This window comes from Tachypleus tridentatus, chromosome 10 (genome assembly GCF_004210375.1).
Source record: "Tachypleus tridentatus isolate NWPU-2018 chromosome 10, ASM421037v1, whole genome shotgun sequence".
NCBI classification, from domain to species: domain Eukaryota; kingdom Metazoa; phylum Arthropoda; class Merostomata; order Xiphosura; family Limulidae; genus Tachypleus; species Tachypleus tridentatus.
In genome coordinates this window covers 45,103,599-45,129,698 of record NC_134834.1, presented here as the reverse complement: position 1 = coordinate 45,129,698, position 26,100 = coordinate 45,103,599, and the positions used below count along the sequence as shown (strand labels likewise).

General features: G+C 31.7%; 1 protein-coding gene across 5 annotated transcripts in view; it reads left to right on the top strand.

The window, feature by feature from the left end:
- The first annotated feature begins 3,026 nt into the window (after positions 1–3,026).
- The window catches only part of LOC143229179 (acetyl-CoA acetyltransferase, mitochondrial-like), a 69,217-nt gene continuing 46,143 nt past the window's right edge, over positions 3,027–26,100 (top strand). Inside the window, exons 1-3 of one of the 5 annotated variants that reach the window (XM_076461110.1) lie at positions 3,027–3,096; positions 8,022–8,072; positions 13,207–13,324. In XM_076461110.1, the coding sequence (XP_076317225.1) occupies positions 8,049–8,072; positions 13,207–13,324 (142 nt within the window). In that variant the 5' untranslated portion in view covers positions 3,027–3,096; positions 8,022–8,048. Of the gene's footprint in view, positions 3,097–3,342; positions 3,670–3,697; positions 3,857–8,021; positions 8,073–13,206; positions 13,325–26,100 lie in introns of those variants that run through there. The other 4 variants (XM_076461112.1, XM_076461109.1, XM_076461108.1 and 1 more) reach the window with 4 other exon arrangements.

Sequence of the window (26,100 nt, the reverse complement as noted above, 5' to 3'; positions counted from 1 at the left end):
ACTCTGATCTATGTATGATGAAAAGATTAAGCATAAGTACATAAACCTAAATGGTCAGGTTAAAAATATACAACTCCAAACAGCTTAAACATATCGACAAGAAAGTAAGATGTGGGCTTGTTTGTTTAACATAATAAAACTCTGAGAGACAGACTGACGCTTTATTGTGTTGTTTTGTGAATATCAAAACAAGTCTGGTTTTAGCATTGACTGGCAATTGCGAGACTTACACACTTGCCTATAAATCCAATTAGATCAAGGTTTGGCTGCCATTTTAACCTGAGAGGCATTCCTACTCAATCTTTTGCCACCCTAATTGCTGCAACTTAGATGTAGCTAGCTGTCTTGAAACCTATAGGTAAAGGTGAACTAGATTTTAATTTTGGTTTCTTCTGAGGTATTCACTCTATGTACAAATATGGAATACAACACTGATTTGTAGGTGATAGAGTATTATTTAATTACCTTCTCAGTTCTATTTTTAGGTTGTGTTATGCTGATCTTAGAAAACAGTTATTTGACTTACAGTGGAGAAGAACTTACGCAATTAAAAAATGTACTCTTATGGGCATTAAAATGGAAACCTTTTTGGTGTTTTTAATCAAGAGTTTCTTAGAAACTAGAGTGTAAACTGTAGATTAAAATACATTTGGTAAAGATATGGAAGTTTTTGTTTGACATAATTCAAAGCCCTCCTCTATAGAGATAAATATTCACAGTATATTTTTAAATGTTTTTCTTTTTAATTGTGTTTCTATTTTTTAGCTTTGTTACTACAAATTGAGAGATCTATGAACCATATTTATGACTTTCAATTTTTTATTACATTTATAATTTTTACTTATATGAACTAGACCATCACAGTTCTATTTGTATAACCATCACTCTTGTCAGTTATATAATAGTCTTATATTTATTGCATTTTTCTTTGCATATTTATATTTATTTTTTATGTAGATGGTCTCTTAAACAAAATGCTTACCATAATAATCCAAATAACTCATTAGACAAAATAAAACTAACATTATACAGAAAACTGAACATATACCTACAGCTTTTAGCAAAAATAATAACATTGCAGGCATGAAATAAAAAAAGAGAGATTACACAGTTAATAAACATAAGAAAATACATAACATTATAGTACATTAACCTCTTAAATACCAAACAGTGAAAACAAATATTTGTCTGCACATATTATGGAATTTTATCACATTTTGATAATTTTACAATATTTACCTCAGCTGCAGCAGTAAATTTTTGATACCTGGATACTGCAAAACTATCTTGTTCTTTTCTACCAGTACTGTATTTTGCTGCACATGAACCCTAGAAACAGTTTAACTCTTGTGTATATATCCTAACATGAATTTAGTTATTGTCAAAGCAAACCAGATTAGAACTAAGAAATTAACCTAATAACACTACATAGCAAAGTTTTTGCTTTTTCTTGTTATTTCCCAATTGCTTATGCCTAAAGTAAATGGAAAAGACCTATTTTTCTCTTCAAACGTTGCTTTTGTGACCTGGGTAATGAAAATTTCAAACTTACACATTTTCCAAACATTCCATGTAGATTCAATGTTGAGTAGCCGATAAAAAATTTTCTCGAACTTACGAGAATTTTCTAGAACTTTCCATACTAATATATATACAAGAGCTCATTACTTCAGTTTAGTTCTAGTTGTCTAAGTGAACACATAAACCTATCTAATTTTATCAGAGGTGGCATCAAAAAGATGCAAGCATTCTCCAGACGCATTCTACTACATATGTGGCCAATTTATCAAGATAAGAGCGGAAAAGTACTCTGTGACAGCATCTACTAAATTGTATGAAGCCTCCAAGGCATATTTCAGCATGCCTGTCGGGCACCTCATTTTACCTGCGAGCACTGCAAAAAACTCTAGAAGGTAAGACGGACAATATTTGCTTGCTTGAATAGTAAAATTTTATATTATACAAATTTTAGACCTTTTAAAATTTAAATATCTTTTAATTAATTTTTTAAAAAATTCCAATAGTTTCGAAAAAGTATCATATAAAATATTTTGCATGAACCTCTTACACATTAGTTGTGGATGAAATAAGTTTATTCTTCATAATAACAATTTTATTTTGCTCTTTTGCAGGATGGTACAGAGGGGAAAAGAGAGCCATGAAGTTCGCTATTCCAAGAATTTGGCGTGAAACCACTAACCATTCAAGCAATTGCTACTTCTGCATGGTGGACCCTTCCAAACGTCGGGCTGGCAAGAATGCATCTGCTATCATGTATTTGGACCTTCCATCATCCATTTCCCCAGTGCCACACTGCCATGAGCTCCCTGTACCCATCCCCAGACAGAAGGCAGCCATCCTCAGAAAAGAGCAGCAAATCAGAAGAGGAAGCAGATGTTGAAGATCCAGATTACAATTTTAGAGGTGCAGCTGGTGAGAGAAACTCATACTTTCCCAACCAAAGAGACCTCAATAATTTGATCAGAGATCTTGGTCTAACAAAGTCGAATGCCGAGAATATATTTGAGGGCTGATACGTGAAAGTGATTTACATTACAGTCGTAAATTTCTAAAAACTACTCATTTCTAAACATTTTCGTGTAACTTTAGTATAAATACATGCAAATCTTGATTCATATGATGATAGGTGATGTTGACTAGCTGCCTTCTTTCTATTCTTTCATTGGTAAGTTAGGGACAGCTAGCGCAGATAGCCCTCGTGTAGTTTTGCGCGAAATTCAAAACAAACAAACAAACAAACAATTATTGTATTTTTAATTGTGTCTAACTAAAACACCATCACACAAGTAGTAAATCAATCGAGGAACTTAAGAGCTCTTATTTATATCGTATTATGTAACGCACGAGGTATTCGCGGATATACTTTGTTTAGAATTATTATTACTATTACTTTTTATTCTCTTACCTAATATAACATAATACATTTCTAATTACTAATTTTAATTTACATTTACAATAATAAAAAAAGAATACTCATGTAAAACAAAAACTATATAAATTTCGCCAACCGTCAAATACTTCAAACGCTAGTTATACGTATAGAGAATACGTTTGTAATTGTGACGTTAATTTGAGGTAAGAATGATGTTTGTACATTTTACTATGCTGTACAAAACATATACCTTCTACATTATATATTTTACTATACTGTACAAAACATATACCTTCTACATTATATATTTTACTATGCTGTACAAAACATATACCTTCTACATTATATATGTGAGGGAGGGAATTAGAAAAGTTTGTTTCATTATAACAGTAAGAAAGTGTAATGCTTTCTAATTGTTTTACTATTACGTTATAAGTTATTCTTAATTCCCTTTGTGCTTGTAGAATAAGCTTCAAACTTCTTAAAAGTCAGGTTTCAATACCCGTGTAAAGCAGATCACAAACAGCTCAATGTGTAGCTTTGCGCAATCTAATTTACGCATCAACGAGTATTTTATTCCAACACTTCATTTTAATTAGTTTTTGTGATGTTTTCGCACACCCAGTAACGCATCGTGTACACCTACTTGATTTCAAGACGTGTTGCAGGCATGTGAGATAGTTTAAAATTATATATATATATATATATATAATGTTAATATAGAAATTTAAGTGTATCAGCCCTCTCGTTTCGTCGTAATTACGTAGTCAACTCAGGTGTGTAATTTTATATTTTGTTAAGGACGTGTTTTGTTGAAATTTAATTTATTTTAATATTTCTGAAAATATTGAAAGAAATTGTTTTTATAATGGCCCGTCGCGTAAATCTGAGTAGAAATTTACAGTAAATAGTAGTACCAGTAGTAGAGCTGTTATTTTTCTATATGTTAAAAGTACCTACAAGGTACAAAGCTCCTGTCATTTGTAGAATATAAGTGTCGTAATTATTGACACTTATAAATTTAGTATTTAAAGTGACTAGTGTAAAATAAATTATTTGATGAAATATGAACTGAACTGTGATTAGAAATAGAATGTATTGTGATTAAGTAGGACTTAGCATTACTAACGATAGATAGAAATTAATGTTCGACCATGAAGTTTTTAAACAATGCTATCTTATTCGTGATGACGAGAAACCCACATAAAATAAAAATGTATTCAGAAAATGACCTTAGAAGGTCGAAACGTTGTTCTGAAAACCTGTATTTTAGCACATAAGATTTTTACCTTGTTTATTTTTAGCTATTGTATTCTTGTTGATATGGTGTTGTTTTTTGTTTTTTTACACTTTCAATGTTTTTCAGGAAATTGTTTTACTTCCAAAAAGAAATGAGACAATTTCTATTTTTTATATTTTTTTTAACAAAGGTTGGTTTGCTCTTATCAGCTATTTGCAGATAGCCTTGTTTCATTGTGCCATTAAATGCCAAAGAACCAACCACTCTTTATTTTCTTTCCTTGGAGTCTTTCTCTTATGTACATTTTTTTGTACTATCCTTATTGCAATTTTTCAAAATTTTAAAATAGATTCTACTTTTTTAGTTCCTATAATATTTTTACAGCATGCATTGACATTCATAATTGCTACTTCTTATATTGAAACTAATGAAAAAATATTCAGGAACCTCTGTTTCTTAAAATATTTCAATATGTGTGATTAAAAAAAAAAAAAGTATAACTTGGTACCATGTTTATATTTGTTATGATATTCAAGCTACTGATCATGAATTTTGTATACTTTCAACAATTTCACCTGCTCCAAAACAGTGACTTTAAGCAATCAAAATATCTGACACTATTTTTATTACAGAACACCAGAGAATGGTGTGTTTTCTCTTGAATATAGTTTTACATCACCCAGAAACCCCATTTGAAACTGCATTTTCTCTCAAAAGTAGTTTGAATCTCTGTCAATCTTTGTCTATGCATGAACATTCGTGTCCCATTGTGTATTTTCATTAATGAAATTGAAACATTTTCTCTAAGTATTAATAAAAAACATTATCTTCTTAAGCAGTCAATATAATTACATTTATCATGAAAAATTGCATTTTTGATTTCCATTCAAAAGTAGCTTAATAATTTGTTTTTGCATCTGTGTGGAATCACAGTAAATAACTTTAATAACTTTCATATAGGTAGCCTCTCAATTCCTGTTCATCTTGCATTACAGGAATCTCAGGTTACCTTCCAAAGCTGTGGTAAAAAGTTTGGCAGTTAGGTGCTGCCATCTCTAAAATGATTAAACTTGAGCATTACGTTTTCAAACTCTTATGGAATTAATTTTGGATCAAGCTAAGTTGAACTAAAAATAATCAGCATTAATAATTCTGCTGTCAGTATATTATATATCAATACACATTCAAACAAGAAGGTAACTCTATCACTGCATATGGGGAAGTTTTCAATATTAAAAAATAATTTAACACTATTTTATTTGCAAAAGTAGATAAGAGGTTCTACATTTACTCTGAAGAAAATCACTGTAGCTGAAAAAGTAATGGCTTAAAAACCCATTTGACTGTGTTTTTGAAGACCTGAGCATCTTTTTCAATTATTCAAGCTGTTCATGTATTAAGCAGTATTTCTGCTAGCTTAAACTGTCCTAACTTTGTTAATTTGAGCAGTAGTAGCATTACTACCCAATAGATCAGAAAGCAAAGAATACTACTATTTTTTTTTATATGTTGCTTAAATAAAGGTGTGTCTTAACTGTTTTAAATGAACAATAATTGTACAATTTAATATATACACCTTATGGATTGGAGAGGAAAAGCTGTTATTCTTTTTAAGTCAGGAAAGTTTTGGCTATCTGATCATCCGAGCTAGCTGTTATGGAATAGTAAATATTAGATGTAGTTCATACATGGTATTTCATGTTACTATTTAGGGCTTGAAATATAAAAGTTGTGATGCCTTTTTGGTCAGCAATCTTTTACCTACTAGTTGTGTAATCAGGTTTATCAGTCAGGAAACAATCAGTGATGATTTGACTGACTACTGATGCTGCTTCTGGCCTCAAAATTTGGTATTTCTTCTTGTGGCCTTCTTTAAACAGCCAAATAAGCACTTTCAGCTTTTTCCATCTCATCTAAATGCTTGATTTAATCAAGCAATCAACCATGCAAATTTAACATCAGGCATTACACTGCATGCCTTTTAAGTTTATTCTAGATAACAATTTGTCTCAAATGATTTAGGAAGTGGCCCATACATTCCTTTTCTAAACTTTTGAATGTCTGAGGAGTAGTATTTTAGCTTCACTCATGGTAGGAGTGTTTGGGTACCTTGACAGGTGATGGATTTTTAAATTGTGTGTAGAACAGTGAGGTGTGCTTAGCATCTTGTTTCTGGCACCTGTTAGCTCCCAACCTCCTCTGTGTATCTGATGATGTCAAAAGCATAAATATTGCCTTGGTTGGCTCAACACTGCCCCACAATCTACTTGACACCACTGTCTCATCTGTTGGCTAGAAGGTGATGGTTGGCAATATACACCAATGTTGCCATTAGTCCTTCTACCGCATGTTGTGGCAATTAGAGCTAGGGTAAGGTATCAGTCTGGGAGTTCTGTACAAACTTGTTTAAGTAGTCTTGGACTAACCAGCTTCTAACAACAGCACAGTATTTCTTTGTGTTTTTTTAATATCCAGATTTATCAGATGTCAGCAGCTTACCCATCTTAGTGCATTGCAGCAAAATTAAAGTCGTGAAATTACTTGACAACATCGAACATACTATGTTCAGTAGAGAACTCCTTCTAGACCTGACAACTCTCAAATGACCACTTTCCTTCTGTGACTGGCTTTTTTTCAGGTTGTAAGTCCTTCCATTTGTAATAAATTATATTTTCAAACTTGAACCCTATTTAAAGTTAACACAATAAAAGACATTGAAACTTCAGAAGCTAGTAGCATTATCTGGAAGAACAAAATCTTGAGATCATGCCCCCCAGATTTCTTATTCTTCAGTGACTGTGATATTCTCAGGTGAACTGACAAACTGGAGATTTGAGCAATATGGGATACTAAATATGTATCATAATTGAGACTGTTCTAAATGAAATAGAGAGACTGGACAAAATGTGATGCACAAAAAAAATAATTTTATAAAACACTCAACATAAATATCGTGTGTCATGGGTGTTTTACAAATAACCTGCTTAATGGAGAAAGTACCTAACGTTAAGATTCAAATACTCTTCATGTTGCAAGTAATAAGCGTAATACTTCCTAGTACTGTTCAAAAAGTTTAGTTCTCTTTAAGATATAGTAATAAGCCCTACAAATAAGCTGCTTAATGTGGACTGCATACAATGTAATTACATTTCAACTAATCTCCTAGCTTAACACTCCCAGTACTGTTTCAAAAAGTAAATTGACATTAATATAATATAATAACCAAATTAATTAATACCACTAATTTCCTAACTCTGCATAGCAACTGTCATGGTTTAATTCTAGGCATCTTCACATCTGTCTGTGGATATGGCAATAAGGAGAGAAAGATGATAAAAGTGTCAAAAATTAGTATTCTCTTAACTTCCATTCTATATTAACTCCACATAATTTAAATTGTGATTTTAGGTATTCTTGGATTTTCAAAATTTTTAAAAATACTATTTTACACTTTTCAGTTGTATTTTTAGTTTTTGGTGCACTCATTTCTGTCAGTCAACAGTGAACAGCCAAGAACATAGTTAATCATTCCTTGGCCAAGCCTAGACCTGCAGGAATGATCTGGCAGGTTTTAGAATTTCATTTTGTATTGTTTAGCAAGTCTCTGATGGCTTCAAGAAATATAAAAAAACTTGTATTTCACCCAGGATATTTGGTTCCAAACATGCTATTCTTGTTTATATGGGAAGAGTCTTTCTAGAGATGATGTTGATGGACCATCCCATAAGTGGGATGATTGTGTAAACTATACCTATGTTCATGAGATAGAAGTAATTTGTAGCAAAACTTAGTTTGAAATATACCTGGATTAAAATCAGAATTGAAGTATAACAATTTGTTTAAAATTGATGTTTTGTCTTTTAATTACTAATATACATATATTTGCAGATTTTTTAGTTACGTGATCCATTAGAAATGAATTCAGGAAACAGAATAAAGGTAACAATTTCCACTTAAAAATTTCTAATTTTCTCAATGTTCAGATGTCAATTAATTCTGTTTTTTTACCTGTATGGTGTACATATCATATTTGATAAAAGTATTTTATATACAGAAGCAAAAGTTAGAAAAAAAAAGTTTGTAATGAAGGAAAAGTTAAACATGTATAATGTAATAATTCATATTAATAATTTAATTTGTTTTGATATAAACACTTATTTTCCCAGTGTGCATGTTTTTTGGAGCTTCTTATCTAAGTATGACCTACAGCACTACGATTCTACCAATGTGAAGTTTTAAAAAAGTAATGTGTAGACAATATAAAAGGACAACTGATCTAAAAAAAATAAAGTACGGCTTTGTGTAGTCAGTATTAGTTGAGTATTGTTGGTAAATGGTTGAAATATTATGATCAATAATTAGCTCATCAGAACTGATCAATTACTCATTATAATTAGTTCATGACATTTTTTATTTTGTAGTAAATTGAAAGTTAAATGTTGCAAATAAGCTGTGTTGACTTGTGATTTCTGTGAATATGTTTTTACTGTCTAGGATAAATTCCTAACAAAGATGTAGAAAATATTCATGGCTTAAACATTTTGCATGAATTTTTTATTAACATTATTAGCTTTCATTCAGTACAGTATGATTATCGATCAGTATTTTTAACTTTGCTATATTAATACTGCTAACCATTGGAAATAACCATCTTAATTATGCTAGATTTACAAAGTAAATTTCAAGTTTTCTTGTGATGAAGTTGAGAAACGAGGATAGAACAAGAATGTGATGTACCCTCAAAATTATTCTGGTAAAGCAATTATAGTCAGCAATAGAATATTGTAATCAAATGCTTGGTTTTTGACTTAATTTACCAAGCTTTGATTATTCTCATTAATTTTCACATCACAATAACTAATTCATCAATAACAAATTTTTTTTAGCAAAATAAATTAGGTTATATACATATTGTATAATATTGGTGGATTTGTATAATAACATTAAACTGAACAAATGTTTTGTATTTTTATTTAGTAACCTTGTTAAGACCCCAAAGAACACTATAGACTGTTCAGGTATAACACTACTAAAGTATTAGGCCTGCATTAAGTACTATACAAATATATGTAGAAACCACTGGTATTTTCTTCATATATGTGATATTACTTGTAATAAAAAAAAAACAACAGCTAAGGTGTGAAAACCCTGCTGCTAATTTTTACATACTCAAAACAGGTTGGTTTGTCAACATCTAACAACAATCTAACTTTTTTTCAAGTTTTCTATTAGTCACATGATGATGTCCCTGTGTGTATGTAATGTCTGATCAAAATGTTAAATTCATGAATTGAAAGACTACTGAGTTAATAATTTGATATTTAAATAATATTCATGAATAAAACCTTTACTGTGTGGCCTACATCATATAGTTTTAAAATTTTCTGTGGCTTTTCTAGAAATGTTGTTGTTTTTGTAACATATTAATCTAATTAAGCTTAAAGGATACATTGCATCAACTTACAAAGTCATGTTAACCTATCTTGTGCAGGTATTGAAGAGTAAGCTCCTTGGTGTTTCAGACTCTTTAACCTTTAGTCAAGAAGTGGTATATGAAGTCTTTTTTTAGTGCAAACTTATTGTATATCATTAAAACATTGTCAGTGCACAATAACTTAGGATATTCATGTTAAAAATATTGTGTTTTATACATTAACATATCAGCAACATTTTTTTTAACAGCTTAATAATTATCATAAATAAAACCAGTTTGTAATAATAGAGGTGTGGAATCTGAAGTTTCTAACTTATGTTATTGAGGTCTAGAACCATAACCCTGGCCTTTAAGATCCTCCATCATATATCAGACAGCAGAGGAATTACTACACATTCACAACAATTCAACAGCTACATTTCCTGGATTCTAATTTCATTGTATAGGACATGGGCATTCAGAATAAATATCTCCGTAATGTGGAGCACAATATTTTTACACCATCTTATTGTCTTATATAGAGCTTACTTTAGTCAGATCTGTTTACCTTGAACATCATATTGTTGTTATCATAGACTGTATTGGGTTTCTTTGAAGTTGTATTATTCTAATTTATAATATCAACAATCTTCACATTGTACATATTGTTATTTTGAGCTCTTCCCCTTTGATTCTCTGTTTACAAACTATCGCTGAGTCTGATCTTTTCCATTCATATTTTACCTTCTTCAACTTTTTCTGACCCACATCCTTTGGATTTTCTTTACAGTCAAACTGAAATGTTCAATATATATAGGTTGACTGCTTAGTCAGATTTCTCACCAGACTTGTAGAATTGTAGCAATTATCTGTGTACACAACATGACCTTTGTCCAGGAAATCAACGAACAGATCAAGTTCAATAGCCTTAGCCTGTTTCAAGTCGGCATTATAATCAAGGCCAGTTTCAAAGTATGTGCAAAATTTTCAACACCATATGTTGAGATTTGCATAGTTCATAGAGTATTATTTCACATTTGTGGAATTAATTTTTAATATACTGTTAAAACAAGAAACTGCCATGCCCAAATGCCATAGATTTGTTGGCACAAAAATCCTTTTTTGGGTAGTAAATGTGGATCATTTTATTATTGAAAAGATCTGTTAGAGGTCATTTGTTATATAAATGATCATCATTAAGTTGATAATTGTTTGCAAAATGCCAAAACCTATGGGCATTTGAAAGCAGTTGCAGCTCATAACACTACTAAAAAATACCTTGTGCAGAATATCAGTACAGCAGTAGTAATCCAAGGTAAGTAGCTTGTTTGAACCCATGTGAATCCACATGCAGAAAAACTTTTTCCTTTCTTTTGCATCTGTGTTTTTTCAGTATTTCAGACATGGATCTCTTCTTTATGATTACAGTTTTGTGATCTCAACTGTATTATATTGGTTTGTTTATGTGATCATGATATCTGAATTCTAAAACCAGAGTTTCATTGAAAGTGAAATCGAGTTGATTTTGCACAACATTTTACTAGTTGTGCAATGGGAAACCAGGGTTCACACATGAACTTCAGCTGCACCTCTATCCTAAACAAGAGTTGCTCTTGTATCATAAACTGGTGTAACAAAACCACATTCACTATATCTTGTTTTACTTCTACAGCCATGTGGTTCTCTGGTGTAGATTTTGTAAATTCTAGGTCTTTCACATGCTGCTGGTACTACAGTGTCATTATTTAAAAAGTAATATTCTGAAGGAACCATTACTAAACTGGTGATCACAGATATCAGTGGCCTGCAATTACATCAGAACATTACTATCGTATGAGGGAATTGTTTATAGGTAGGTAAAATTTGAATATAAAGAATGTGCACATGTATACTTGGCTTTGTAAATGGGTGTTATATGCATTATAAGAGCTGGCAGTCAATGTGTTAAATTGATAGATATGATGGAACATTTCACAGAATTATTGGAAACCTGGCAATTTAGTTGCAAAAGAAATTATGAAATCAAAAGTGAAGGGTCAGTCTTAATAATGTTTGTATAAAAACTAATAGCATGAATTTTTTTCTTAGACAGTAAAAGTAAGTGAAATCTTAAAATTGGGGATTGGGTCTTTTGTTAAAGGCTGCAAGATGGATGAGCTGTTAAATGTTTTTTGTTTGTTCCAAGAAGAGAAGATTTTAATAAAATTCGTGATCTTAAGCATTTTTTGGGAGATATTAGATTTTGTCTGAATCTTGTTGATATTAACCCTTTAGTGATAAGTATTAAGGGATTGAAAATAAAGCACCATGGCCAGACATGATTTCCCAATGGTTTTAAAAAAGGTCAAAGATCAGGTATTCAAGTTTCTTTTTTTTGTCTTTAATATACAATAGCCAGAGGACTAGATAGTTGCTAAAATTATTCTAATGTTTAAAAATGGGGTGGTATAAGAGTTGCCCTTGTAATTATAGAATAGGTAGCCTTACTTTTGTAGTGGGAAGTATTCTAGAGCCTAATAAAAAAGGTTTTGTAAAATTGTTTAGTAAAATATGAAAGCAATCATGATTTAACTAAAGGGAAAACTTGTCTTGCAGATTTGATGTATTTTTTGAGAATTTTATCTATTGTATGGACAATTAAAAGTGTGCAGATTTGATGTACTTATTAGATTTTAAAAACTTTTGATATTATGACTGACAGATTACCTAAAAAACACATCAGTATGGATTTGGAAGTTCCTGTTTTTTTCCAGATATCAGTAGGAGTGGCACCAGTTCCATGGGATTCTACTTGTAATTGCTGTTCTGATCTGACACTAAGCTATACAGTTGGGGTTTGCATGTTCCTTCATTTTGATCAATTTTGTTTTTGTAGATTGTTTGTGGAAGGAGGTCCACTATTTCTTCACACTTCCATCTTAGACTCTTGGTTAAGCACAGGTTCCACACTAGTAGAATATTCCTTTCTTATTTGATTGCAGAGTGAGGATGGGTCAAATGTGGTTTTTTGTCTTTGTCTTAAATTTACATGGATTATTGTATTTGAAGTTTTAAGGAAAGTTCATACTGTAATTACAATCATCTGCTGTCCTCTTAAGTTACTGTTGTGACAAGCTGTTTTTCTTTATTGTATCATGTATAAGGCTTCCAGTTTTTTATTATTTAAATTTTACTTTCTTTTGTTTTATCAATATGATTTAAAGCTACTTCTTTTGTAAGAAGTTTCATATTGTACATTTCTTTTAATCCCAGAAATAGTAGAATATAGGTCAAAATGTTAAGCTATATAACTCAAAGAAGGAGTCAGTTTTAGACTACTTGCAAATCACTTCATATAAACTGAATTGAACATGATATCAACAGTGTAATCACAGCCATAGGTATGGCTAAAGGACAAGGTGACTGATTATGTATATTGTTACCATAGATATGGACAGGTTTATGTGTATTACTCACACACATTAAATGTGAAAGGTTGTGATATTGAACAGTTTATACACAACTTGTATACTGATCTTCATGTGTTTATGAAAATATTTTAAATTTATACAGTAAACTTTCAGAAGTAAAAGTGTCAAAAATATGGGTATGATAAATGTATTTAGAAACTTGACATTGAACTTTATGTATGTATGTATTTATAGTAATTCTTTTTTTCAGGAGGTTTTTATTGTATCTGTTGCAAGAACACCAATTGGATCTTTCAGAGGATCCTTAACAACATTATCATCTATAAAATTAGGAACTATTGCTATTGATGGAACAATAGAGAGAGCAGGTGAAAAAAAAATTGAGTTTTTTTATTTTTTAAAGATACATTAACAGTTTTAGTTTAGTTTTTAGATTATTATTATTAAAAATTATAATTTCAAAATTGATTGTTGTGTATTGTACTAAGTTTTCATAAAACCATTTTGACCCAAAAAACTGTATAAAATTACATTTTTAAGTTTTACTAGTTAGTTACAAGCTAAACTGAGAATTGGCAGAATCTCCTTGCTTAGAAAACTTTATTAATCATTGGTTAAGATCTTAAATAAATTTTGATGGAAATGTCTTTTTTTATTATTGGGTGTGTGTGTGTGTGTACATGATGTACTTAACTTAACTAGAGATTTAGCATTAGTATTGTGAGTTATTAATTTTGTTCTGGAGAAACTAATGTAACTCTACTGACAGCAAGGACAAGTAAATTTATACATGACAAAAGAGGGTTAAACTGTCTTTAAACTAGAAAAAAGGAATTAAGGTAACAGGTTTAAAAACAAATTTTAACTCTTGTCTACATGTTCACTCTGAGAATGACATTCTTTAGTTGATTTTTAATAATCAATGAGTTTTTGCCCATATAAAGTAGATTAAAGACCATAATGTTTCTAGATAAATATAAACACAACATGGAGGTACACCTCACTTTTTTAAATAATAAAGCATTCTATTAAAAAATATTTGGAAAATTATTTTTACATAATTTTTTGATGTTTAAAAAATTCTTCATGTAAACTTTCATATATGGTGGGTATTTAATAGTTGCAATGAAAAGGTATTTTCTCTGAATTCTCCGTAGAAGGTTTACAATAAAACTTGAAACAAAATCCAGTGAGAGTATTTGTGTTAAACTTCATTTAAACTGTTTATTATTATATACAAGTTAAGTTTGTCCAGAAATGGAAATTTGTAATCTTCCTGATTTTCAACAGTAAACTTTATCCTATCAGTGCAGTCTACACACATTGTAAGAAGATTATGTAACTCTTGTGAAATTTCTTTTCAAAAATGAAACTAGTGGAAGAAATTATTTGGGATTTGAAGAGTAATTTCTTAAAAGCATGTAATTTCAGAAAATTAAAATACTGATTTTGGATTTTTCTACTCTTTCTACTAAAATTTGTTATTTAATGTAGTCATTTTCACTCTTACTGTGCACTTAAGTTTAAACTATACAAAACATTAGATAACACCCCCACAGTTCCATACTCATTTACACTCTCATCCAAAAGACATGTGCCTGGCAACTGTTAGTTGCAAACTTTCTTTGTCAACCTGAAGATAACAACCCAATGGATTGGTGGTTCTACATCATTCCTAAGCTCATAGCTTGTTTTTCACCTTATACATATCAGTTTGATAGACAGTTAAAATGTACTTAGATTTTACTTTTACATTTTAGTTAATTAGGTACTATTTGTTTTCTAATTCATATTTAAAAGGTTTAATGATTTTTTTAATATTATAAGTTTCATCTTGCTCAACTAGTTCAACCTAATTTAGTGAGTGCAAATATTTTTGCCAGGGGTAAACTGCTTCTGCCAATAAAATAATATATTTCCCTTGAGTAATTATTGATATGTATCCACATAAGTAAAGATAAAAACATAAAAGTAAAACATTAAAATTAAACTATAATTGAAAAGGTAAAGACATGACATTGCACTCATGACACAATAAAGATATATTAGGAATATTCAATGAAGATATAAAAGGTATGTATGTATATTTCATTTCTTAATCAAACATTTCCTTGCACTGGACATTGATGATAACTAGTTTGTGATATGGTAGAGAAAATACAAGATAATCATTTACCTTAAAGTATTTTTGATATTCATTTAGGTGCTCCAGAGATTAGGCAAGTGAAGTGTAGAAACTTTAAGATGAAAAATAGTGTTTTGATAACTGATTTAAAAATCACCTAGTTATTATTGGTAGAAGCAGTTTACCCCTGGCAATAATAACTAGGTGATTTTTAATTTCTCAGTTTAATGACATTTTCAAGTTTTTGACAAACTGTGAATTCAGAAGTTTGTGAAATACCTTCTATTACTTGTATAAGGTAATATATCAACTATGGCTTTTGAGGGCACTTTGTCTGAGGCTGACATCATGGTTATTGTGCTTAAGGTGGTGGGTTCTTTTAACAATGCAGCAAGAACATTCTGCTCCTGCCATTCTTCAGGCATTCCTACATCTCATTTTGAGAGGGAGAATGAGGGCAAAATTAATTACTTGTGTCCTCCTACTGATTATGATTTGGGAACTTCTTTCTTTACTAAAGAGAACCATAATTTAACCTTTAATTATTAGGACTTAATATCAAAGGTCCGTATCATTATGTTTCTTTCCTTTGTTTCGTACGACTCTTCTTGTTCCCTCCTTTATAATCTTGACTTTTTCATTTTCTCTTCTCATGATATTGGCAGTAATATTGATTCCTTCCTTCACCACCTATATTTTCATAACCTGATACTTTGCCCTCCTCATCTATTTGATTATTATATCATAGTCATTTTGAATTCCCCTTTCTAAAATCCCAGAATTTGGAATTTCTCTTACCTGTTAGGAGGTGGACTCTTTGGACCAGTACTCCTATGTTTGCCTGACCCTTTTTTAACATTGCTGTCTCTCATTTCTAACTCATGTCTGAAGCACTCCACCATGCCCCAAGGGACTTTTTTGAGTGATTTTCCTTCCATTATCCATAATGGCCTGTTAACTTCTACCTTCTCTGTGCTAACTTAGCTCAATTTTTGGGTAGGGATACTGTTCTTTTTCATGTACAACTTCCTTTTTTTCTAAAAGATTTTTCTCTAGCCCCTTTCTCTGCCCTGAAGATTTTTAGGGATATTTCTTATTCCATCATCTATCATCCTGAGTTTTTAGACTGCCTCAAACCCAACCCTCTACTTCTGTACCTTGTTATAGTCCATAATTTTCCCATTTTTTTATTCTTGTTTTCTGATCTTCCTCTTTACACATCTGACTTCTACTTGACATGAGATTGAGCTCATCAATGACAACCATGTTGGGTCAGGTTTCATGGGGACCCATTGAGCACATGTGGTCATATCTTAACACAGGCAGATTACTCTATCTCTTATCCATATGCTTTTTCTCTAGTTCTTTTCCCTTTCAACACTCATTCCATTTGTTTAAATATGAATACAGTGTCTTGGGAGGTGGTGTCAGAGTTGACTAATGTCATTATTGTTATATTTTGTTTGAAAAATAAAACTAGAGGATCAAATTGTTTGAAATTTTACATGAACTTTGATAAAAGCATGTAATTTCAGAAAAATAAAATATTTAATTTTGATTTTTTCAACTATTATTAATAAAAAGCTTGTTATTTAATGTAGTTATTTGCATTTGGACTCTGAATAGCTTTCCTGTCAGTTGATTTTTATATGGAGTATAAAAATTCTGTTTTTAATCTTACATTGTTCACATTTAATTTGCATAATCACTAGAATATTGTAAATTAATATCAAAAGTTTTTAAAGGTACATTTGTGTAGTTTTACCATTTTCTCTACTATATCACTAATTCTAGTTATTTTCATAAATGTACTGTACAATGAAATATTTAATAAATAGAAAAATGGTATATTTTTAATTCTTAATAGATTTCTTTTGCAACTTCTTTTTCTATCATATGAGTAATGTCATATTTTTATCTTTTCACTTAGTTTATTTTTTAATTTTCCTTTCCAGTTCTTTGTTATTTATTATTTATGTCAATAGGTCATCAACTGGTACACATAGGCCATTATCATTATACAGCAACACCTAAGCATAGGCTCATTTTATTAATGACTATAAGTGTGACTGATGCCATCTTGTTTATAAACTTTGATAATCTGAGGTATAATAAACACACAAAAAGGATTCAACCTTTCACATATGCATTTCAAAACACATTACATAATTATAAATGTAAAACCTAAATGTAATCTGTCTAGCGATGCATATATAGTGAGAAACATTTGCCATGAGTTATTTACACCTTGAAAGAACAATGGACTTACTTTGATTTCATTCTGTTTGAAAATGAAAGCATATAAGCATGTTAACCGTTACATTCAAAAGCTTAATATGTTCTTTTTATTAGTTATAAGCATGCTATTCAACTTCAAACTGTTGCACAGCAACACAGATTCGAATTTGCAAGTTGGCATGGCTCATAATCTGAAGGTTGCGGTTTCAAATTCCTGTCGCACCAAACATGCTTGCTTTTTCAGCCATGGGAGCATTATAATGTGATGGTCAATCCCGCTATTTGTTGGTAAAAGAGTAGCCCAAGAGTTGGCAGTGGGTGGTGATGACTAGCTGCTTTTCCTTTAGTCTTACACTCTTAAATTAGGGACGGCTAGCGCAGATAGCCCTTGAGTAGCTTTGCACGAAATTCCAAACATACCAAAAACAAACAGTAAACATGCAAATATAATAATCTTCTGTTTTTAAGGTATTATTACTTAAAAGTAACATTGTTTATAAATAAATTTTTGTAAAAATCTGGTTGTGTATCAGCTAATAACCTTTAATATCTTACAAATTATATTCAAACTGAAAATTATATATTTAAAAATGGCTGGTATGGGTAGAGAAAGCACTAGGAGAGGAGCAAGCAACATTTTGACCTTCTTCAGTCATCATCAGATTCACATAGAAAGAAAGAGTTACTGACTGGTAACTGACCATGTTTGAAGGTGGTTGTGTAATTGAGTGTAGGAATGTAGAGGGCATCCTTAGATGTTGGATATATTTATTAATATAGATATAAAGGCGTTCCTTTGTATTGGTTTATTTTGGGCTTGAGTTGTTGTATAAGTAAGGCTTCTTTAATTTTGCATTTGTTTATGTTTGTTTCTTTATTTAGTATTTTGGTGTGTTCTATGGTTATGTAGTGTTTATTTGATTTGCAGTGTTCGACAACGTGTGAAGGTGAATTTTTGTGTTCTATGAATCTGGTTTGCATTTTACTACTTGTTTTTTCAATATAGAAGTCGTGGCAGTTATTACATTGTATTTTATAAATAATGTTGGTGTTGTGTTTGTCAGTGTAGTTTTTACATAGTATAGACCTCAGTTTTGTGCCTGGTTTTTGAATGAATTTAGTATTAACTGGAATGTCATATTTTGTTCCTAGTTCTTGCCAAATGTTGGTTATTTTTCTACTGATGTTGGTAATATATGGGTGCAGCTGTATATGGTTTCGTGATTTTGTGAGATATATTTACTTTTGTTAATTGATTTTGCTTTTTGTCTAGGTGTGTGCGTATAATGTTTTTTACGGTTTGTGATGGAAACTTGTTGATGTTGATGAAGTATTGTTTTATTTTGTCTAATTTGTCATTAATTTTATCTGGTGAGCATTGTTTTATGGCTGTGTTTATTTGGTTTCTTAGTATGTTGAGTTTTTGTTTTGTTTCTTGTGCTGAGTCCCAAGGAAGGTATAGTCCAGTATGGGTGATTTTTCAGTGGATTCCTGTTTTAAATTGTGTATCTGTTCTTGTAATTTTGAGGTTAAGAAATGATATTTGATTGCTTTCCTCCTATTCACATGTGAAGCTAATGTTAGGATGTATAGAGTTAATGTGATTGAAAGAATTAAGTGTCTGTTCTACAGATGTGAATCCCACAATCGTGTCATCGTTAATTGCTGGTGTTTCAACTTGTGTCATATAAATATTGGCTAGAACTGGTGACACTGGATTGCCCATGCCTAGGCTGCTTGTTTGTTATTAGTTGTGGTTGTTAAACATAAAGTTTGTCTTCATAATGGTGAATTCTATGAGAGTTGCTAATTGGTTGCTGGGAATGTCTATTGATGGGTTAGGGTCTTGGATATAGAGTTCTAAGGCTATCTTGCAGGCTTCAGTTGTTAGTACTTTTGTAAAGAGGGATATGACATCAAAACTGGCCATTAAGGATTTATAATAAAGTTGATTAAGGTTAGATTTGAAATTAAAGGAGTCTTTGATGAATGAGCTGGCTGATGTCACATATTTGGAGAATGCTTATCCTATGTATTTACAAAGATTGTAATTAAATGATTCATATGTGGACATTATTGGTCGTAGTGGACAATCTGGTTTATGAGGCTTGGGGATGCTGTATGTTTGTAGTGTGCGTGAGTTGGTCTTGCATAGGTAGGAATAAAGTGTTTTTGAAATTGTGTTGGCTTTCTTCATTTTTAGTAGTATTTTATTTAGTTGCATTTCATGTGTCTTTGTTGGATTTGTGTATTTGTTTAAATTTGTTTGTGCCTGATAGGTTGTTCTTCATTTATTGGATGTATTCATTTGTGTTCATTATGGTTATAGCATTTCCTATATCTCCTTTTAGAATTTTAATGTTTTTGTCTTGTTTTTGGTTTTTAATGGAATTATTGTCTCTTTTGTAAAGTTGTTTTTTTAGTTTTCTGTTTTGTGAAATTATGTTGATGGTTTTATGAGAAAATTATTTGAAAAAATTGTTGAAGATGTTGTTTTTAGATGTTTCTGGAAAATATATAAATTTTTACCTTTTCCTGGGAAGCTTGGCTGTTGGATTTCAATAGAATTGTCGAAGTTGTCTTCTTTTTGTTTGTTGATTTTGTTTTCTGTGGAAAGTATCACAAGTCTCCCGGCTTGGTCTTCTAAACACGCTTTAATTTCTAAGGTTGGGATGTACCTAGGTGCTATTGCAGCGTTGAGTCCCTTGTTAAGTAGATGTATCTACTGTGTTTAATTGGCGATTGGATCTGTTAATTATGAGGTTATTCAATGGTTTGTCGTGTGGATGTCTTTTCTGTTGTTTGCATCTTAATTTCTTTAGTTTTTGTTTTGGCAGATCTTTTTGTCACTGACGTTTCTAGTGTTGATTTGGTTGATTTTTCATTGTATAAGTCTGGAAATCTTATTGTTTTCCATGGAAATAAAGTTTGAACTGGATGGAAAGTAGATAATTCTCTGTCCAAGAAACAATATAATATAATACATGATTTGATAGAGAAAAATTTTGGCTTTCTGTTGGTAATAAATAATATAGTCTTAAATGTTAGAAAGAATTATTCGAGGGGGAATTCTAAAAGACAGGATGTGACAGTTGGTGTAGCAAGAGGGGTTTGATTTTCTATTTTATAATTCTGTAACTAAGTAAGATTGAAGGCTATGTAAATTATCTTTTGCCTACTCGGACAACATTATAATGAATGATTTATGTTAAATTTTGTATTTATTGGAAGGTTGATAAAAATGAGAGATTTAGATTTTTTGTTAATTTCCTTATAAAATTAAGAAATTGAATAATACTAAAATTTGATTTATTATCTAAGTTCTAGTGCCACATTTATTCATATAGATTGATATTAAAGTTGTTTAATTACAGTTTGAATATAATTCCATGAAAGACTGTGACAGCTGTACTATGATCTACCTGAGATGAAAGGGTTAATTCTGTGGTACTTTCATGTGGCTTTGTTTTTGGGCAATTTTTTTGTCATTGATGAAATGTGTTAAAAGTTGATGGTGAACAGCTGTGTGTAAACTATATGTTGTTCAGTTTGTTATGGTACGAAGTTCAAAGCAAAGTGCTTGTGCTTACCTTGCTTGTGTTGTGTATTTAGTACTTGAGGGTCAATTCTCATGCACCCCAACACATTCTTGTGTATATGGCACTTAGAAGTTTGGTTTAACTAAAATCTTGAATTATAACATACTTAATAATAATTTCATTAAAATATATTATTAGTTAATAAACTTTGAAGGTAACTTTCATACAGGGAACTGAATTTAAAATTGTTTGTAGTGAAAAGGTTAAACAACCTTTCCTTACTCCATTGTTTTTGGATTGTCCCACACTTTTGTACTTTTATATGGAAAATTTGTTTAATTTTCCTTTTTGCCTGGACATTGGATAACTAAGTCTAAATTTTTTATATGTTACTGATATCTCTCTTGTAGCATCTTCACAACATTTTCTTTTCTCTGTTAATGGGGCTTGTATTTTCCAGTTTTGAGCCATTCCATTTGTCATTGTGTCTTAAGTCTTCAGTCATGTGATCAGGGCCTTCACTCAACATTTGCACATATTGAAACCGAGATTCCATTTCTATGTAGATAGATTGCTTCTCCTGTCCTACGTCTGTTTTTCTGCAGGAAGCTCTCCATTCTTCAGTTGTATTCAACTTTCTCCCATCTGCCTGCAAACTGTGGAACTAGTTATCAGAATTTGTGTTTATCCTACTAATGTTATGTGCTAGATTGTTTCACTTTTGGGAACTATGGCTTCATTGGAACTGCTTATTCCTTAGGGTTTCACACTTGGGTCTCCTTCATTGTTCCTTACACAACTACTGTTGGGACCTTAATGATTCACCTGTCCCCTTCTCTACTCAAGGATCTGTCTTGGCAGCTCAGATGATTTGATATCAGTTTTGGTGTTCCATTACCTCCATTCAAGTCAGATCTGGACCTCTTCACCAATGCTTATCCGCTTGTTGAGCATCCCCGATAGAACAAACACACTTTAGGTACATTTACCCAGAAAAGTTCTCTCTACATATCAGTACACTTAAATTTCTGGCAGTATCTCGGGTATTTTTCAATTTTTTGTCCCTCTTTGGGAATCATGAATTTATGATCCATTCTGACAACTCCACAGTTGTTTTTTTATATTAACTTTCAAGAGGTACACAGTTCAAGACCATTTGCTTTCAAATCCTGGACCTTAATGAAACAAACCTCTTGAGAGTTGACCTAATAATTGCCTGCTATATACTGGGCACTGTCAACCTCATTATAGATCATGTTCTACCCATGGTATGGTCTTTTTACTCTCAGATAGGGGTGTGCTCTTTTTTGAGTTGTCCACTCAACATTGTTTTTGCTACCCCTCTCAATTCAAAGCTTCCTTTCTTCTTATCTCCTTTTCTTCATCCTTCACCCATTGTCATTGATGCTTTCAGCTAGGATTGATCTCATTTTTTCCTTTGTAAATAACCACCTATTTGTCTTTCACTTGAGCTCCTGGCCTTGATTCACAACATACCTTGTTGTGTCCTCTTGGTGGCACTTTTTGGCCAGGTAAACCTTGATTACCATTGCTGTACTGCATGTCAGCTTGATTCTCTATACCGTTACAACCATACTCACTTTCTTGTTTCAATCTTATGTCATGGTTTTATTAAGGAATCTCATTCCTCTACCTTTTACATTTAGGATTTGTCTGGTCTTTTGTCTGTAGAACTGGACTCTCCAATCGTGTAACTTTTTCCATTGCCCTTCCATTTTATTTATTAACTACCATAAATGGAGGAGTTTCAACCATTGGTTGGTTTATCATTACCTTTTTTCTGGTCATCCAGCTATTGATCATTTTTCTTCCTTCTTTTTCTCCATCATTGCTGGTCATTGTATGGTCTCATCTACACTACATCTTGCCTTTCTTGATACTGCAGGATTTACCTCCCCAGTTTCCCCATCTTGTTCCCTGTCTTCCTTCTCAATAGACCCATTACCATACCTGATTGGGACCATAATGTTATTCTGTTTGCTCTTACCCACAAACTTTCAAGCTGTTGGCAACATGCACTGTATATACTACCTTTCATTAAAGACCTCTTGTGGTTGTAGCCATCTTAAAACTTATGCTATTGATTCTTCTCATACCCTCTTCCATCACTTGTTCTTATATTCATTTTAATCTTATCAGTCCTTCTTCCTCTGTTTTTTCTTATAATTTTCTTCTTCTGTCTCTCTAAGATCAGATGTACCATGGCAGATTATTGTGCCTGTTCATGCCATTCATTGCTATTTATCTCATACCTTACACTTTTGATACTCTTATAATCAAGTTTTCATTCCCAGGATTTCTTTTTTCTTTAGGGACATTTCTCCTTCAGCTGTTTAAAGCTGGGTCTAGCAACTTCTACATTTAGTCTACTCTTCATGGTGGTTAATTTTTACAGACTTATCCACATTTCATCCCATCGGAGTTGTCATCTCATTCATTCCCTAACTAGTTATTTGTAATGGCCACTGGAAAAGATCCTTCAGACAAGCATGTGGACTTCTACTTACAGTTTTGTCACCTACTGTCTTCAATATCTGATTGAAGATTACTGCCCTGCTTGTGTTTGTCATTCTACAGTCTACCCACCATCTTTATAGAGACGAGTACCCTTTTTTATTTAGCATTTACGTAAAGGATTTCATAAGGTGGCTGGAGGTGCCTCTCAGTATATACTTATATACTGCATTGAGCAGGATAACAGAAAGTACTTTCACCATTCACTCTGGATCTATGTATATGTTCCTACTGTGAGATGAGATTTTCCACAAGACTATTTCAGGTATTATTTTGATATTTTTATATATCTACCTACAGTCTGATCCAGACTGTACTCATTTCATGGTCCATCATAGAAAAAGCCAGCACTAGAGTGTGTTCTGCCCACTTGCTGACTTTGCAAAATAGGTTTATATGGTCATACATTGCATTTTCTCCAGTAAAATACATTGCTGGCTGAAGGATCAATTGGGACCAAGGTATTTTCTCTTGATCTCCTCACTACAAATTTCTTCTTCCTTTTGTCTTAAAGTGGAGCATGAGAGACCTTTGCTATGTACCAGTTCCAAGCTGCTGAGATGGTGAATCATAAAGAATCCTCTCTTACTGGTGCCTAATCATTGGATCTAGAAAAGGAAGTGTCAGTAAATACAATAGTGACACAATCAGTATGGTTTAGTTTACCTCTTATAGTTATAATATGTGCTACTTGTGCCCTCCTCCTGTGGATGTCATTTGCTCAGTTGAATTGAAACAAGCATGCACTAACAAACTGTCTTTTTTCTGCAGCTGATGTATATTCTGTTGAGTAGAGGTGCGTGCATACACTAGACTTCTTTCTACAGTATTTCTACTTTTTCTGAAGGTAGAGTTAAGTGGACATAAGGTATAGTCAGAAAGTACCTCAACCATGCAACAAATACTGGCTTTTTTGTGTAAGTACGTGGGTGGCCATGTTCTTACTCTGCTCATCCCTACAATATGTCTGGCTTATTTGCCTGTCACTTTCATATTCCTGGGCACAAAGTACAGTGCTGAGATGATATGTGATCATCCATGGAGCCTCTACTGTTTGGTGTTACACTCCATGGGTTTCCTTTGGGTGATTTGTGAAAGGAGCTCATTTGGGTAAATGTATGCATTGGCCCCTCCACCACTTCAATGGAGAATTATAGCTTAACTGTGTGATGAAGTGTTGTATTATCCTCGAGGTAAATATTTTTCTTACTCGAAAATGTATTTCTGATAGATACTTACCACTTGCACACATTCCTATCCATCTTTTCATTTTAATGTTTCTAGTATTTGTCAAAGTGTGAAGACTGCTAAATGTAAATGCATAGACAGCGAGTTAATGTTCTAGGAGTTTTAGCATCCTACTAATAATGGAGGACATTGGCTACATAATGATGTCATTTTATAGTATGACTATTCACAAGAAACGTCATGAGATTAGGTGGGAACTCACTAAAGGCAAGGGGAGTTCAAATCTCTAAGGCAGGTATGTAGGGAAGATAGCTTAACTGTGTGAAGATTTGAGTATAAGAAATACATTTTCATGTAAGGAAAATATTACCTTTAGTAGAATTGCTTGAAATGTCACTAGTTTTTCTTAAATATTTATTTTTATCTAAGATAACAAATGCAAATGCAATAGTCATACTACCCTCTGTCTCTCACCCCTGGCCAGCTAGTATTTGTTGTTTCTTTACTTCATAGCTGGATTATTTATTTATTACAATTAAGACTGATTTTTGAAGTGAAGAGAAAGTGTTAAAAAAACACATCCAAACAGAACAAGGACAGAATCAACAATAATGAAATACTACATGCCCTTTATCAGACTGAAATAATATTGCCATTTTTACTGTAACCTTTTAAAGCTTCAAATTCTTCTGAGTGCAAATCTGAAAAATATTTATATTTAATACTATAGATATTAAACACAGTAAGACTTAAACAGCCAATTTATGTTCTAATATTTCTGAAAGATTGACCTGATTGACTCCAAATACACTGTGACAGTAATTGTAGAAACTTTCTAATTAAGAAAAATAATTTCCAGATTTAATGAGGAAGTTTAAACATTAAGCTGTGGGTTAGTAATTTTTTCAGTGTAATTTAATACATATTTGGAATTGGTAAATAACTTTAACAGGATTTTCTGAAAACCTATCACCTTTTAACTCGACTTATTCAGCTTTTCTAAATGTTTAAAAACATTTTTTTCCAAACTTTTCTTATGAACTCCAATAAAATGTCTTAAATTAGAAAATTAATAAAGTTTATTTTATATTCAAATAACTTAAAGGAATCACAAACATTTGCTTGATGATTTAAATGTTGTATTGTTTTGTTTTGTTTCAAAATTAGAAAGAACTCTGAGTATCAAGGTACTGTCTAGAATGGTGGATTGCAGGATGAAAGAGGAAAGACACATTTATATAAGAAATGAAGATGATTCTTCAACATTTTAAATTAAACTTTTTTAAGTATCTATAAACGAAGCTAATTTTTATACACCATAAGTATTGATAACATCAGGAATAGATTTATTACAAGGAAATTTTAGAGTAATGTGAATTTTATTACTAAATAAGCTATTATATATGTAAATGAAAATGATAACTAAGATATTATGATCACCAACCATGAATTTTAGAGAACATTTCAACCCTCACAGGAAAACATTAAACTTCACGTAAAAAAACAGGTTTGCCAGATG